This window comes from Excalfactoria chinensis, chromosome Z (genome assembly GCF_039878825.1).
Source record: "Excalfactoria chinensis isolate bCotChi1 chromosome Z, bCotChi1.hap2, whole genome shotgun sequence".
In the NCBI taxonomy this organism is placed as follows: Eukaryota; Metazoa; Chordata; class Aves; order Galliformes; family Phasianidae; genus Excalfactoria; species Excalfactoria chinensis.
Window position 1 is genome coordinate 30,924,976 of NC_092857.1, and position 18,401 is coordinate 30,943,376.

General features: G+C 37.1%; 1 protein-coding gene across 1 annotated transcript in view; it reads left to right on the top strand.

Annotated features, from left to right (window-relative positions):
• CCDC171 (coiled-coil domain containing 171) overlaps positions 1–18,401 on the top strand; it is a 159,500-nt gene that overhangs the window by 105,301 nt on the left and 35,798 nt on the right. The window contains exon 23 of the mRNA XM_072359639.1: positions 10,605–10,736. Within this exon, the coding sequence (XP_072215740.1) occupies positions 10,605–10,736 (132 nt within the window). The remainder of the gene's footprint in view (positions 1–10,604; positions 10,737–18,401) is intronic.

Genomic DNA, 18,401 nt, shown 5'->3' on the forward strand with positions numbered 1-18,401 from the left:
CATTTTCCTTTGGGAAACTTAGTTACCATGTATGCTTTACATTTCTTCATGTTTGTTGGAATTGTACGTAGTTGTTAGGTCTGAATAACTAATTATTGAGTAGCAGAATAATTTATCTTTTCTGGTTTGCCAACCCTAAAGAATGAGGAAAACATAAGAATTAGAAATGTCAGGATGATCTTTTCAGCAGGAAATAAAACAATTGATTGTAAATCAGTTGTAATTTGACTTATTATTTCTCCTACAAGAACAAAGGGAAATTATTGATCTTTGTTTGGGAAATATTTGAAACTTAGACCTGACATCATAATGATATCTAATTATCTTACGTTAATGAGCATGACTTATGTGTAGCCTATCAAGCTTACATTGTTGCTCTTAAATGTTTTTTGCACAGAGTGAAAAATGAAAACATGATGGAGTAGATGAAATACTAGTAAAGGGGCTTTTCTTCTTTTTTCCCTATTGAAATTCTGGGAATTGCATTCATTTTCAAAAATGAATCAAAAGAAAAAAAGGATATCAATTTCTGAATCATCTGGAGCTGAAAAAGTATCAGTATTAGCTGCAAATACCTTTATGGGAGTTGGGCACCGAACGTTGTGGTATTTCTACATTTATGTATTCATGAGCAAATATCCACAAAATTCCACTGCATCACCTGCAGGATCTGCGTTATCAATGCATAATACTAAATTTTTGCTTATAGAGCTCAGAGGGATTTTACAGACATCTGTAGTAATCTTACTTAGTCTCAGGGTAAGAAGGCATGCACCGATATCCATTAAGGCAACCTCATTCTTTATTATACTCTGTCACTGAAAGAGTTGCAGGAGGCAGCGGTGTAGGTGCCAGATTCAGTGAGGTGGATGTACTTGGATGTAATCTTCAGCAAACAAAGCAGAAAGTAGCAGAGCTCAGGGATCTCTGTGCCTGGTTCTAATACGGCTCTAGACAAGGGATCGTTTACATTATTTACTGCCCCCATGTGACTGGATGGAAAATCTAGTATCATATATTTGACTCTCAACAAATGCATCTGACACCGGGAGCTGGAATATTTGCACAAGAATTCTCATGATACCATTAAAATAAGAGAACCTTTTTGTTGTTGCTTTATACCATCCAAATATACTTTTAAAAAGTCAAGTATTAAGTAAGTGAATATTTCAACAAATTTACAAAAAACACCAGGAGCAAACAAGGGACCTCATCCTCTGATTTTATTTTGATTCAGTTCTTTTTTGTAAATGAAAGACATTAGCTGAATTTTTGAAAATTTAGGTTTGAATATATATATATATATTATTATTTGAATATATATATATATATATATTATTTTTTTTTCCATAGAATCTACTACATTGCCTTAAACTGAAGAACTTTGCAAACCAGAACAGATTAAACACAGGCTGCTTAGAGAAATTGTGCCTGTAACTGACCCATTACTTTAAACAAACAAACAAACAAACAGAACAAATAGTAATTTAAAGAAAGAAAGAAACAAACAAACAAACAAACAAACAAAAACTGTAAGAAAGCAAAATGCCAGTAAACAAATTTTATTGGAGGAATTCATCCGGAAGAAATTCCACCTGTTGGAAGTTCGAACACACGGGCTTTTTCTGCAAGTGTTCTCATCAACACAAAATAAATAAGTAAATAAATGAATAAATCCCTTCTTTCATAAATTGCCTAGAGGTCGTTTTTTAATGTATGGAAAGCAAATGGTTTTCTTGAAGATTTCCTCTTAAAATAGTGGTGAGAAGTGTTTTACTTTTCTTATAAACATATGCATTATGCTTTTTGGATGAAGTATTTAATTGTTAGCATCTTCTGTACTTAATCCTATCAGTGTCATTTTTTTTTTTCTTAAAAACACAGTCATGGACATTTAATCTGTTTATTGCATACAGTTAGATTTTTTAACATAAGTAGTTAATGACTTAGTAGTCATGGTAATCCAATCTGTAAAAAGAATCATTTAATGCTATCTGTGCTAAAATCTTCAGCCATCTCTTTGTTTAGCTTCTGCGTTTGAGTGTTACTGGTGGACCCTCACTCAGCCATGTGCTTTCTGTCCTCCTTAATGGGATGGGGAGAGAATGGGGCAAGAAAGCTTGTGGGTTAAGGTAAAGGCAGAGAGATTACTTACCATCAACGTCAAAAGAGCTGACTTAATTAATTTATTAATTAACATGGATTAAAATAGATTTAGGTAGTGAAAAAGGAAGTCTGGATAGTGGGAAAGGAAGACAAAATGAATCCACCCCCAGTAGCTGCTCTTCTTTTTCAATGTTTATGTTCGACTTCCCTCTCAGCTCCTTTATCTTTTCTCTGAGGCTGGTAGCTGTGGTAAGCCCTCCATAGTTCTCTGCTTCTCCTTCCTCCTCACATTTATCCACTGCTCCAGTGTGAGTTTCCTCTTTATGGTCTGCAGTCCTTCAGGAAAACTTGTTCCAGCATGGGATCTTGGTGGGCTGCAGTTCCTTCCTTAAATATCTACCAGTGCCAGTGGATGCAGTGTGGACATCTCTTGCAGTGTGGACATCTGTTCCAGTGTGGTCCCCCACTGGGCAGAAGGGGGACAACACACAACATCATCTCATTGAGCTGCTAGGGAATCTGTCTTTGTTTGTAGAACACCTGCTTACTGTCCTTCAATGGCTTTGGTGGTTGAAGTGCTGCATCTTAGCCTTTTCCTTGTGCCCCCATATGCTCTTGTGTTTTTTTTTCCCAAACAGAGTATAACTGAGGTTCCACCATTTTGGCTGCTGGGCTCTACCATTCCCTGCAGTGGAGCCATTGGCATGAGCCAGACATGTCTGTGTCCAGTATGGGCTAGCCCTGAGCTCTTCTGTGGAGCTTCCCCCTCACCCTTCCCACCGCTTGACAGTACACACAAATACAGTGCTGCAACCCCCTTTTCTTCAGTCTCCCTAGGTCCCTCTTCTCTGAACTTCTGCCTGCCCAGTGAGTCAGCCTGTACAGAGCCAGGGAATTGTTTGTATTTCTCCTTGTACTCAACTGTTAAAAAGTCTTGATGAGCTTTATGCGCTGGCAAAGTTTTCAGTCTGCCTAGAACACCAGATGCTTAGTATTTGGCTTTTTTGTCAGATTAATAAAATACCATGTCTTCTCAGCTTGGACTTTTACCCACTGTTCTACGTGAGGTTGATGAACTGTGATAATGAGTCAACAAAAAAACCTCCCCAAAAATCTTTTTCTCTATAACTGCTAGCAGCCCATTCATTCTGACATTCTCGCACAACTCCGGGATCAGAGCACCCATCCAGTGTGTTCTTTTTGCACTTCGTTAGTAAACTCCTTTTCGTTTCCCTTTTGCAATGTACTTCATTTCTGCTGGTTGAAAAGATTCCCAGTTGGCAGAACTGCTTCCATGCAGTCATTGTGTTACATTGCCCCACCACTGCTCCACTCTTGTGCCTGCTGTCTTCTCCGAAATATCTGTAAAATGGCCAGGCTTGGGGCTTGGGCCCCTCAGTACAACCAGTTGGGGAATAAATAAATACATAAATTTCTTTATCCAGAAATACAATGTATTACAAAATACAAGACAAAGAGTCAGTTGAAAATGTGGTGTGATGTTGGAACAGTTGAGAACTAGTGACATTAGAGTCTTATTTTTCATGTGGCCCACAGTAATAAAATGCATTTTTTTAATTATACTTGTTTTATGGACTATAAGGAATTAATCTGCAGTAGCCTTAAGTCCACGTACAAGTGAATAACATCAGTGATAACTTTAGCTGTAAGTAGCATTAGTTGTTAATTTCAGCAAGAAGACTTCAAATTGATTGAGCTAACGTTGGCTGCCACAATCAGACTGTAATAAATATTGCCCAATACTTTTAGATCCCACTTAGATAAATTTCAGCCCCATTTTTTTTTTCTGAGTTAACCGAAGTCTCAAACTGTGCATCATATTATCAGATATCTCAATAAAGATGTAAAAAAATATTATTATTATTTTTTCCTTTGCTTAATTTAATTTCCAGAGCTGTTTGTTGTAGTGTGCTTATATGCTTTGAGTGAAGCCTGCTTGTATTTGTTTATGTGTTCAGGGTCTGTTTATCACTGTGGTCCTCAGCAGCCCTCAACAGGCTGTGTCACAAGCCTTTCGAAGCAGTGGCATGTGTTCATGCAGTTAAAATTCTGAATGACTGCTCAGAAGAGCTTATAGTAGGAAACAAGGTATTATTTCCCCGTGACAAGGGAAAAAAAAAGAAAAAAAAGCAATGAAAAGATCATTTTTTTCCTCCGTCACCAGCTAACACCTTTTCATTTAAATGTTTTATGGATTACTTTTGTTTCCCCTCCTACTAGTCTGACTTCCTTGATCCTTGTTCCCAGAGATCAGTTGTGCAGGACATACAGGTGTTAGCACAGCTGGCTTGCTGATGACAACTCTGTCCATATAGCTGTCTAGTGTGTCATCACTCATATTGTTCAGTGTCATTCTGACCTAGCCAAGCTAAAAATGGTACTCCAGCTCAAGAGGGATTTAAAATCCTTGACAAACTAAAGATAAGACATTGCCGAATGTCATATCCATGTGCTTAACTGTTTTCACTCTCGACATATCTAAATAACTAATTTCAGAGCACATTTTTCATCCTTTTTTTTTTTTTTCCTTCTTTTTTTCTTTTGAAGGCTAAGTTGGCTGAACAGTGTGCCTTTAGTAAGGAAAAATCCTTGTTTGGAGAATTGTGGAATTATTGAATAAATCAACTGTTATTTTCTCCAAACATAGATTCATTTTCAGCCCAAGGTCATTGCAAATCCATTCATGGGGGACGTATTATAATTCACATCCTGCAACTGTAGTGAAGCTTAGGTGCAATGGTCAATGTTTGCAAAAATGTCTCTGGGTCAAATTAACATCTTACTCAACAGAGCATGCAGTGTCTGTCTGTGTATTATGAGAAAGCTTGAATTGAGCTTCTAGGTAAGCTTTGGAAGGTATTCTACTGTGAAGATTAATTTCCAGTATCTTGACTGGACTTGCAGAAAAGGAAAGCAAATGAGAAACTAGCATACCCTAAAGATTTGTTTTATGAAATATACACCTTCTTACACAAATGGTATTTCTGCTTACTAATAACACCACCTATGAAATAGGTTGAATTGTAATATAATACAGGTTTGCATGGCAGGAATCAAAAAGGAGAATCACTGAACCTGAGATTTAGCACAGAATTTTTTTTGTAGATTTTTAATTGTAGCCTATCTAATTAGATTCATATATGGCTCCCTGTATCAGACTAAGTACAGATGCTGTCCATTTCTTCCTCTGTCAGCAGAAGTTGGACACTTGGAATTGGGGATGTTTTCCTTCTTTTTGATGAAACAGCATGCAGCAATCTGTTGATCTTTAGTAAATTCTCAAATCTAACCGTGTTGGACATTCAAGTAGTGCCCACTGAACTGCACCATGCAGCCCTTCTCCCATTTACCTTGTATGTGGCACTTTTCTGTCTCCAAGAGATTTGCTGTATTTTGGCCTTCTTAAAAAAAAAATAATAATAAAAATAAAATAAAATAAAAATCAGATTTTTTTTTTTTCTTTTTTATAATTCAATTAATTGTTAGTTCCCAGCATCACTTCTCATCAGATTCATGCTCCTTACTTGTAGGTGTAACTGTGGTTTTACAGTACTCATGTGTTTGATTTAAAGTGCTTTGAGTTTGAGAGGTTCAGTCTTGTCACTGCCAGTTTTTCTGCTTCTGGAGTGACCCTTGGTTCCTGAAATTGTCCTCATGTCCTTATGCATAGCATGCAAATAAAATTACTTTTATCTATATTATACTAGCTTTCTGTGTTTTACCATGAAGGATGATCCCTGCAATAGTAACTTGTCTGTGTTTTGTGTAGCTTTATGCTGCCCAGGAGGTCAGACTTTGTGACTAAACCGGCCACATATTTGAAAGACTGTGGTTAAGATTAAGATGTGGTTTGCTTTCTAACTGCCTCCTTGCTTTATAAAACAAAATAATTCTAAAAACCTTTGTATTATTTATATTTCACACCCAGCGTAGCTAAAAACATTTTGCTGGCACTCTTTTAAGAGTGATTTGCTAAACATATTTGTAGCTTCTGTTATCTCAGTGACATTGTCATCTCAAGGCCAAGCAGATGGAAGCGTTGTTTGCCGTTCACTATCACTGTATCACTGCATCATTCTAGATGTTTGTTCTAGCATTTAAATTGCAGATAATATGCTATTAAAGTAGAAATGGGAAATAAAAGCGTAATAAGCCCGAGGTATTTTACTTTCAATGAATTCTTTTTTATTTGTAATTGGTGAACTTTGGGCTTAGAAAAGGTTCTTCTGTGTTGCTTACGTAGTGAAGTTTATATCCAGATATTCTCTGTTCAACATGAGAAAGCATTGAATTAGGCCCAAAACGAGGGACTAAGAACCAATGATCTGTTGTACCAGTCAGACAGCAGGCAAAGTGTAAGCATGTGTTAATACAATTTACAACTTGCTCATGTTTTGTACCTTGTTTCTATTGGCATAACTGGACATTCCAGCTCAAACTGTACAGTATGATAACAAAGCATTGGGCAAAGAAGAAGTCTGCAGAGAAAAAAAATAAATCTCTCTCTGATCAGCAGAGAATTGTTAGCATCGTTTTTGGACATGTAGAATTAGTCCATCAAATTCTACACCTTTGATTCAGTCAATAATGTAACTTTGGTTTATTATTCAATTTCAGCTTTGATCTGAATTCATCAGTACTTTATTGATTATAAATTGAGTGGCCATGGTGTTGTATTCTGTGTTGTTCTCTTAATTAATTAAAAAGTTAAATGCAGTCATAAGTCACTTTGCTCATTCGTTTTAAAACGTTTTGAATACTGTTGCAGACTTGCTGGAATCCACTTGTGGTTTTTCCCATTTATAATCAGTTTTTGTTTAAGTTCAAACTGCAAAATCTAGTGGTCATACTTAGCAACCCGCTATCACAGAACCAACTATGCTCCATATCAAACAACTTTTGTGAATTCTCATTGTCCCACACAAACAGTATTTAACAAAGCTGGGACTGATCAAAACCTATGCAAGCATTGCATGTAGATAGATTTATGCATGTTTTCTCTATATCCATTTTTTGAGTATCAGGAAGTGGAACTGGTTTTACAAATTTCTGGTTGTTACTGTGGGCCTCATTTTTTTTTTTTTATTATTTTTATTTTTATTTTTTTAGTTTATAACACACAGTGCAGCATTTTCAGATAAAATATTCTTGCTTTATATATTATGTGCAGAAAAAAACAAACACCCAAAGTAAATAAATGCAGAAAAACCCTGAAACTTGCCTCATATAGCCCAGCTGCATAGATTTTTTTCTTTCTGACAGTCTGCAAAGTTTTGTTTTGTTTTGTTTTTTTGGTTTTTTTTTTTTTTTTTTTGCTTTGTTTTTTAAATTAAGATTTCCCTAACAGTTTTGTATTTTCCTGATCGTTCTGTGAAATGTGTAAGTGCCATGCTTACTCCCTTAGAGATTAGGGAAATAATAGCAGTCTCCCAGCTCCTGTCTTTTATCTTTCTAGTTCTTAATGAAGATAACACATAGATACAGTGTAGCCAATGTGACCAGGGTAGGCATGGCCATTAAGTCTTTCCATTCCTTGAATTAGTAGCCAAGTGGAAGATGTTTTCCCCTTTATTGAAGCAGTGTAATGATTTTTGCACAGCACATGCCTTGCCTTTTGTTCTTACTATTTCCATACTATTTTCCCCAAACCTGAACCTTTGCGAGCATTTCTTCAGAGGAAATCTTCTTGTTTCTCATTTTGCACATGGATGACAAGAATTGCTCCTCGCTACCTACCTGTTTGTAGGCACAAAAAGTTTTTTTTGTTTTCTAAGTTGTGAAGATTCTTATAAAAAATCATGCTTGTTAAGAAGCTAATAAGCACTTCTCTGGTGCTGTACTGTTAATGGCTTATGTTTACCTCAACTCAGCCATTTGAAAAAAAAAAAAAGGCTTTTGTGTTTTATTGTTCACTGCCAGGCCCCAGTACTAAAATGGAGAATTTGAAACTAATAGGGTTAAAAGGACTTCCACTGCCTGTATTGTGTGTGTATTATACCTCCATTGCTTATACATTGTTTTTTTCCCCCTAGTATTAGCAATCTGCTTTTGTACTTTGACATAGGGATTTCCCTTGTGAATATTGTCACAGAAAAAAGAGAATCATCAATATCGCAGTTAAACTTGACTTTCAAAGCTAATAGTATCTCATTTGGGGGCTCAAATTTAATAAATTTTCTTTGATTCTGGGTGAGTTTTTAAACATCAAACAATGAATTGGCCAGGGTGCAGTAAAATATTTAGATCTATTGACTACGGTTCAGAAGGGTAGAAGGCAAAACACTGGTGGTTTGATGTTGATAAATTCTTAGTACCTTAATCCACATTAATGTTTTCTTTTATCTGTGTGCATACTGGCAGCAAAGACACTGAAATGTTGTGATATATAAGCTATAAAAATGTAAATCAAGTGTGCGTATGTGTGAGTGTATATAAGTGTATATATATACGTATTTAAAGTAACGTGTTTTGTCATATTCAGCAAGGTTAACATCTGACTGGAATTACACATGCTGACAGAACACTCCGGAGAGCATGTTTGTTCCACAGGACTGTATATGCTGAACCTAGTGCACTATGTGTGCAAGAAATGCGTAGAGGACCTTTCCTGTTATAAAAATTGCATCATAGTGCATATGTTTGGCAGCCACAGGTATTGACAGGAATTCTTTAGGTCAACTTGGGAAATGTAGGGCTCCCTATTCCCACTGAAGAGAGCAACGGATAAAATAAAACCTTTTCTTCTTTGTATCAGTAGATTTACACGTGCGTGCTTCTTTCAATCAGAGCAGATTTCAAAGCCTGTGCTATTATTTGAAATATGTTCACTCATCAACATTTCACACACACAAAAAAATAATTAATTTTGTAAGCGACTACAAAAAAGTAATCTGGGATTTAAAATGAATGGGAGTATATTTTAATTCATGAATGCTAAGTTCTTTGGAGAGAGGGAGACTCTAGATGGCTGAAATTTGTTTTAATCAGTATTTAGTAACTTATGCGTATACAAATATAAATGTGTTTTGGGTGCATTTAGTATGGCAGAGCACGTATTGTTGTTAAAGAGTTGGTTATTTTTGTGGTACTAGCTATTGCTACTCAACAGAGACAGTCTGTGCCACATTAACAATTCCTCTGTTCGTTATCTATCTTCGTGTGTGCTTCTATCCTTCTGTATTAGAATCTTGTCTGACTACTGGCATCTTTTGGAGATGCACATGATAATTTTTATATTAAACAGAATGAAAAACATGCGTGTGGCAGTATGAGTGGTGTGTCCGTGGAAGTTGTGGGCTAAATACGTAGCCCTTCTAATCCCTGCTAATAGTCTAATTACACGTTGGTGGTAATACAGAAAAAATGTGAAACTAAATAATGGAAAAAAAATATTTGTCCCTTGTGCAAGGCTTATAAGTCTGGTTGTGTTTAAAGGAAAAGAAAAAAAGAAAAAAAGAAAAAAAAAAAAAGAAAAAACAAGAAAAAGAAAAAGGAAAAAAAAAGAAAAGAAAAAAGAAAAAAAAAAAAAAAAGCATTAATCAATTTACATGGCTAACAGTTCTTACCGACGTGTTTTCATCACTCTGAGAGCGGGCAGGATTCTAAATTAAAACCAGTTTCTCTCTTAGTCAGCAGGTGGCACTGCGACACCAACTCCATCTGGTTGCGCTTGCGGTCTGATGTAGAAATCACGTTGATGGCGTTTGGGGGGTTTTGTTTTATCCTTTCATTTCGGATTTGCCTGCAACGCTAAATAAATAAATATCAAACTGTTCGCTTTTTGTGCAAACTGTAGCATTCCCCACTACAAACTGCCATGGTTATGAACTGTGTAAAAGTTGATTAATACCAGTTAGCACATTATTTTTTATATGTGAATCCACGTTATGAAAACTGGGAGCAGGTTTTTTTTTGTTTCTTCCCACCTTCTGTTAATTGCAGTGCCACCGGTTGAGGCTATTTTTTTGGCTTTGTTTGAGGATTATTCATTTTTTAGTCAGGGCTCTAACTGAACTGGTATTAAATGAACCTAATTGTGAAGGACTGATATGATCTCTGTACACCAGACAGAACTCGTGTAACAGTTTCTTGTTTGTACGATCACACGAACTTTTTAATTTCATAGCTGGTGGGTTTTTGAGTCAGAAGTACAATTACTGTTTATTTTCTTATGGTGTTTTTACAGGGGACAGATCTGTACAATGTGTATATCAGGTGGGCTTGTCAGCCCTTAGCATCTCTTCTTTCGTTCTCATTTCAGAGCAGGGGAAGATGCTTTTTCTTCTTAACATTCTCTCCCAGCACTCTGAATTAGAGATTTATTTGCAACGAAAAATCAATTAGTCCTAAATTTATTCATGGATTTCAGGTCCAGCGATCAATGCAAGTCCACTCAGTGGGCTCAAGGGGACCCAGTTCATCCCAGTTAATGTGTCTGAAGGGGAATTACCATTGATGCTGTTTTTTTTTCCCTTTAGGTCAGAGATCAGACCTTGCTGTCATGGACTGCGGCAACCAGGAATGACTTCACCCTGCAGCTACCCAAACTGCACCTAGAGACCTTTGCAGTAGAAGGGCTGAAGGGCGGGCCAGAGGTTGTAGCATTTCAGGTTAGAGTCTGAAACAATCCTGTTTCTTCCTTCCCTTTTTTTTGCATCTGAGAAGCTGGACTGCTCTGAATGTGTGGAGAACAAAAAGCTCCAAAACTATTGCAGTCAACAATTAAAAGACAAATGATTTCCATACATGCTCTTAAATATTGTGTTTTGGAAATGATGTGAGCTTTTAGTTTTGCAAATACAATGTTAAATAACTGACAGGCTGTGGAAAATGATCATGAAAATATCATATTTAAAAATTAATATCAGTGTATTCTGCCTCTTTCCCCCTTGAGTTAGGCAAGATGAAGCAGGGAAAAAAACTCACAGCATTTTATTTCTTATGTGGTCAGTATCACAATCTTGATGTTGCAGTTGTAGTATTAGTAGTGATTTTTGAGCACTCCTTATTTTAAATCAACTATTACTTGGAATACTTAGTTACAGAAGCTTCTTTGTTCATGTAGGTTTAAGGACTTGTATGATTAATAAGAATAATTTGGTGAAGAGGAAGAATGGGGTAAAAAGAGAAATGAACTGAAAATGTCCATATTTGCAGCTCTGAAAATGGATTTGGAGTAATACTTCCGTATCTTTTTCTAAAGTTGGTTGTGTCTTCTTAAACATGAACTGTCCCTTAGTCTTCATAGCTGTGCAGAATGACTTCATTCTTGTAGTACTTCACTGCTAAAGGCAGATCATTTAGTTTTCTCAGTGACAGAATGAAAAGCATGGTAAGTACTTACCTCTTCATTGTGCTCTCCTATGTGAATCTGAGAGAGGGGAGCTAGTCATAAAGAGCAAGGAAGTCAGACACTGCAACTGTTACATTCCTGTAATAACCCTTTTTAATTTATTACAGATTTTCAGTTCTAGATGGATTATATAATTGCAGGAGCAGGGCCACAAAATCAGACATACAGGAGAGGTGCATTCTGTGCTTCATACATCTGCCATTTTCCTCTTGCATGCATGCATTTCAATATCACATAGACTTAAATGATGTCTTTATGATCCTACTTTCATATTAACACAATAAAGTGTAGCACCTAAAATTCCCATGAACTTCAGTTAACAGAGCTGTATGCCTCTACCAGAGAGTATAGTTGAAATGTTTTCCGATGGTGATGAGCACTTGTGTGGTTATGCAAAAAAGTTCTTACAAGTGACAGATTTTCATAAAAGGCATGGGAGAAATAACCAGCATTTTAAAATATTGCTGTCTCACTCTGTTTGCTGCCTTCCGCTCCAATCCCTGTTCTTGGATCTCAGGAGTGTTACAGAGGCATTTGGAAACAACCCATTCCTTCTTCTTGTCTAAAAAGACGAACAGCAATAGGAGCCTCAGAAACTGCTATTCACGTTTGTACATAGTGCTTGTGGTAGGAACATAGCACAGTGTGCTCTGGCTGGCTGACTGGTGGTGCACTATTATAAACTCACTTTGTGTTCACCTAACAGCTCCAATTACGCATGGTTACGCTGTAGGTAAACAAACAGCATCAATGATACAGTCTATCTCTTTCCCCTTTCTCCTTTCCTTTCCCCTTTCTCCTTTTTTCCCCTCTTCCCTTTTCCTTTCCTTTTCTTCCCTTTCCTTTTCCTGGTTGTAGTTACTCAGTGCCTGTTTGATAGCTTTCTAAGTATTTTATAGTGTCTTTATTTATTTATTTTATATAGCTGGGAGTCAGTGAATTTGCTTTAATTTCACCTCTATATGCAAAATTGTATTTAAAGCACTCCTAAAATCTTGAGTAATGTGAGGAGTTAGTAAACAGCTTGTGAACGCTATTGATTGAAATCGGTGGAATTGTTTGCATGCTTGGTTTCTCTAACTTCTGTATGTGTATTTTATAGTTATTATAGGTTGAGTATATTTCACTTAAAGGCCTTATTCTCTGTGAGTGTTAGATATAAGGAGTTATTTACCAAGTCTAAATTTGTTGCTATTTAGTGCTTTCTTTAAAAAATCGCAGAGAAATGAAGATTCAAAATTAGTTATTATGGTGGGGATGAAGCAGTAGCTCTTGAATACTCATAGAAAAACACATCGTTTTACTTTTATTTTTCATGCATCCAATTCATAGCAAGTGGCTGGTAATTGATCTTTGTATGATATCCAGTTTATTGGTGAGTCTCATTTTTTCCTCACAAGGGAGAAAGATAAAATGTTTCTGTGTACATACACATCTATGAGATTATCTTTCTTCCAAAATTTTTAGGAAGCAAGTGGCATGTAAAGGTGTTTGACAGGATGAAGTCTGCCATCCTTAATTTGCTTTATGGGCGTAGCTTTAGAGATCTGTATTCCTTGTCAGTGGGAAATGGGAAGTCTTGGAATTTTTGAGTTGCTATTATCTCTGAATGAGTGTTTCTTGGGAAAGGTATGCTTTCTTTAGAGGAAACAAGTACAAAGAAAACTGGCATAATGAACCCAAGTTGCTTGACTATGAACCAAGCTATCAGGCTTGCTTTATTCTGGTGCACTTAATTATCAGAAGGCTGCTTTTTTTTTTTCCCCCTATTGAATGAATGTAACATTCCAAATACCATTACTGCTCACAGGGCTGATCAAAGACACAGACAAAAGAAATCCCTGCGTAGGAAGTGGCTCATGTCTTGTAAAGAATGCGTCATGCATTCTAGTGATAGACATTGGGCCGTGAAACGCTTGGGAAACAAAACTCTGAATTTTTCTCCAAAGCATGCACTTTACTGAATAGCAGAATTAGATAGCTAATCAAAATGTCATTTATTTGTCAATAATGTCCTTGCACTAAATGTCTTCTAAAACCCCATGTAAAGACTGAAATGCGTGGCTAGTAATAAGTGTGACTTAATTTATAGTTATTTGTTAAATTCTTGAAAGCTGTAACAAGAGATACTATAATAGTTTGAAAGTGTGGCTTGAGATGGATAAGTAATGAAAAAGGTGCAGTATCTTCAGGAATAAAGTGATGTGAAGGCTGTAGTACCGAAATACCCTCATCTAATATTTAATTATTGTGAAGGATATTATGACATGAAGATGTACTGTTTGTTAAAGTGCAAAGTAAAATGTTCCCTTCGAGCTACTGAAACACACAACAGGAGAACATGTTCTGTTCTGGCCATGCCTGAGTATTTCCATGAAGAAAGTGAAATTGTATCTGGAACTTAAAATTTATCCTCGCATCGGTAATTAAAAGCAGTGACAAATAGAAACTAGCTACATGTATCAGAATCATATCCCCCGTTTGTCCAAAAGATGCCATTAGCAGCAAGTGGACGGCTCTGTGATCAGACAGCTTGTGACATTCACATGTGGTAGCTGCCTGCAAAAGTACAAATACAGAGAGAGTAATCATTTTCTGTGTCATGGGAACTACTGTGACCTCTACCTTAGAAGTCTCCATTTGCACATTTTATTGACTGACTCTTTTAATTTGTGGTGGTTACTTTTGGTCAGTATTTGGCATGGAGGACTTGTTCTTCCTCTAATACCTGGTTGCTGAAGGATATAATAATGACTTCTGAATGTTGCTTTAGAAGAGAATTGATGTTCAGAGGTGAACTTATGTTGCCATTCTGCAGGATTCACCTGAATTAGGAACTCCAAATAGCAGAGTTTTCTGAGTTTAATGAGAATTTGCACTTTTGGTGCATCTATGTCATGTTTAAAAAAGCAGATATGAGGATGAGACTATAGGCAGGCTTATGGTATAAGGGGATACAGGTATCTATGGCTGTGTTTGACAACATTTATAACACTTACAAGAAAACATTTCTTCATGTGTTGCCCTTCACCTGAAATGTGAGATTGACAGTTTACTTGGATGCTGGAAGTCCTTTATTTTAAGCATAAACTATGAGTGATTTGAATAAATGTAATTATTTTTCATTACTAAGCTCTCCCTTAATTTTGGCATAGGTACTATATAGTTGTGGTTTGCTTTCTCGCCTCCAAGTGCGTTTGAGATGGATAAGTTATCTTGCTCCCTGCCTGCCTCCCTCTCTGTCTCCCTCTTTTGTGTTTGCTTCTAACAACACACTTGTTTCTGCTTTATGCATTGTCTTCCTCCTGCTCCTTGATCCTGCTGTCTTCCTCCCTCTCTTCCCTCCCTCCTTGTTGCCTCCCTCTGCTTCAACACATTACTCCATCTAGGTCCCTGCCTCAACCTCTGCCTGTTCTTCCTTCCACCCCCTCCCTTCTGTCTTATTTACCATCCCTTTGGTAAATAAGCTCTGTCCCTACATTTCCCTCTCTCTGCTTCCTTCCTGGCTCCCCTCTCTCTCCTTGTCCACTCCCTTTGCCTTCAGCAGGTGTTAGACTGTTCATACAGGTTGAGGAAGTCCGCATGGGATTTCTTCTTTCAGTTCCTCAGGTGTTTGGAGGTATGTTGAAATGAAAAGTGTAGTAATAACATGAAGGCTTATAGGAGTGGTAGTAATATAGTCAAACACTGATCTATCTTCAGTATCAGCATTTAATCATTATAGGTTTATGAAGGATGTGTTCTTACCATTTATTATATTTAAATGTTATATTCCTATATGATTTAGTTATGCCTTGTCTGATTGGGTTATAGGTCTTCTAATTATTTGGGCAAACATAAATGTGGTTTTAAGTGTTAGGAGCGTTTTGATTTGTAAGATTTTCACTTGTTCATTAATTTTAGATTTATGCCTGATAGATTTGGAGGTAAAAGATAATACATAATTCGGCTGGTATTTTTTTTTTTTTTTTTTCAAAATAAAAAACACTTTTTCATTCTTCTGTTTACTTCTTGTCAATAAGATATTTCTTGCCAAATTGAGGAAGCAAGTGGTTTTAAAGGTATCATTACAGTTCTGTCATCAGATTTTATCATCTGCATAGAGCAAATCTTTCAAACATTAAATATAGCTCTGGCATGAGGGCTTAATGGCACGAATTAATTGTGCAATGGCTTGAAAACAGAATTGTTCGTATTTTAAATCCTGTAATTCTGTTTTTGAGTTTATTTTTCCCCTTCTTTTTTTTCTTTTCTCACTCTTGATTTTTTTATTTATTTTTACTTACTTTTTTTTTTCAGTTCTTAATACTTCGCAGAAAGTAAATCTTTTCAACAGTCTTGAAGGTAGTTTATTTGTATGAACATGCACCCGAACGACAAACACTTCTATTGCTTCCTTTTTGTTTCCACCATTTCACCCACAGAAGGAAGTGTCCACTTTATTACAGAGGCCAGGATGGTCCCTTGTTTAGAATCTGACTGCTTTGCTTATTACTGTGTGAAACTGAGTATTCTTTCTCTTGGAGCTCAACATCTGCTGTCAGCAACACCTGGGCTGCCCTCGTCCTCTTTTCCAAAATAAGTAATTTCTTACCTACTGTCAGAATGTTCTGCTTCTGGACAGATCACCTGTCTGCCTTCTAATATACCATTTAAAGATATAAATGATTTTTAAAAATAATATAATGATACTTTGTACTTGCACCTTGAATTGAAATCCTCATAAATAAGTGCTTTAAACTCATTAGAGTGGAGTTACATCTCCTGCAACTCTTACCTTTTGGAAACTTCAGTTTAGCAAAAATAAAGTTGATGTAAGGTTTAAGATACAACAATTAACATCTGAATAAAATTGGAATGACTAGACTGAAGAGTTGTAACATGAAAAACTCTAATATCTTGTTGAATGTGATCAACTGGTATCTGAAGTCATGTCTTCAGACAGTTTTAGATGATGGTAGTTATTTAGAAGCCATTTTACCATAATTAATTTTAACTGTAACTCCTTTAAAGATAATATTTCATGTGAATATGTGTAATTGATTACATATTTATGTATTCTGAATGTGCTCTGACAGAAAGTACTCTTTATAGAGTATATGTAAACTTATTTGGATTATTACGGTGGTGGTGATGATGGCCTCAGATCTTAATAACCCTGTATTATATTCTGTGGTATTCAAATGGAACGCATGCTCCATGAGATCCATACTGAATTATAAGAGAAGTTGCTTCTGGCATGAGTATAGAGCTTCTGGCATGAGAATAAACCACCTTACAGAGTCGTTTCTTATTAGCATAACATAAAAGTAGATGCCCAGTATCCCCCTTGACTTGTTGAAGGATGAAGAATGAGGGCAGTTGTACAGAACTGTAGAATCCTGGAATGGCTTGGGTTGGAAGGGACCTCAAAGATCATCTGTTTCCAAACCCCTGCCATGAACAGGATTGGCAGACCTAGATCAGGTTGCCCAGGGCTTTGTCCAGCATGGCCTTGATTAATTCCAGGATAGGAGAACAGAACCTATTCAAGCACCTCACCACCTTCTCAGTGAAAATTTTTCCCATATCTAATCTGAATCTCCCTTCCTTCCCTTTAAAACCATTCCTCCTTATCCTGTCACTATCAGACCATATGAACAGTTGATTTCCCTGTAATTATTGTAATTATTGGAAGGCTACAATGAGGTGTCCCTGGAATCTTGTCTTCTCCACACTAAAAAACCCATCTCCTTCAGCCTTTCTTCATAGGAGAGATGCTCCAGTATTCTTGTGGCCCTCCTTGAGACCTACTCCAAAAGTTCCACATTTTTCTTGTGCTTGGAGTCCCAGATCTGGATGCAGTACTTCAGGTGGGGCATCATGAGGGCAGAAGAAAGAGCACCTCGCTTATCCTCCTGGCCATCTCTCTTTTGATGCAGCTCAGGATACAAGCACACACAACTGGTGCATGTTTGTTTCATCTAGCAGGACTCCAAGTCTTTCTCAGGCTATTTTCAGGGAGTTCTCCCAGTCTGTATGTATTTCTGGGATTGCCCTGACCCAAATGCAACAGCTTGCTCTTGGCTTTGTTGAACCTCATTGGGATCACACATTTCACCCTTGTTAAGGTCTCTTTGGATGGCATCTTTCCCTTGAGCTAAATCAACTGCACTGCTCAGATCGGTGTCACCCACAGACTTGAAGTGGGCTCATCTGTGTCTTTATTAGAAGTATTAAATAGTACCACAGTCAAGATGGAGCCCTGAGGGAAGCCACCTCTAACTGGCCTCCGTCTAGAAACAGCCATTGACTACAGTGCTTGTCTGTGGCCTTCCAACCCTTTCTTTATATACCAAATAGACTGCCTTCAAATTCATATTTCTCATCTAAGGATGTGATGTGGGTCTGTGTTAAAGGCACAAGACTAGGTAGATGGCATCGGTTGTTCCTTTGCCCTCTGATGCTGTCACTCCATTGTAGAAGACCATCAGATTAGTCAGGCACAGACTGTACTTGGTGAAACTGTGCTGGCTTCCTCAGATCACCTACTTGTCTCTCATGTGCCTCAGATGACATAGATTCCAGAAGGATCAACTCCACGATCTTCCCAGGCACAGAGTGAGACTCACTGGTCTGTTTTTTTTCAAGGTTTTCCTTTCTCTTTCTTAAAAATGGGAATGATTGTTCCCTTTCCCAGTCACTGAGAACTTTGTATGACAGCCTTTTCAAATATAATGGAGAATGCCTTTACAACCATATCAGCCAGCTTCTTCAAGACCTGGGATGTGTGTCATCAAGCCCCGTAAACTACTACTTTAGTCTTGTGAGTCGGTCCCCAGATTGCTTTTCTCTTACAGTGGGAGGAAGTTTGCTCCCCCAGCCCTAACCTAGGGCTATAAGGAGATATAAGGAGAGGCATGAGAGGGGAACTTGACTTCCA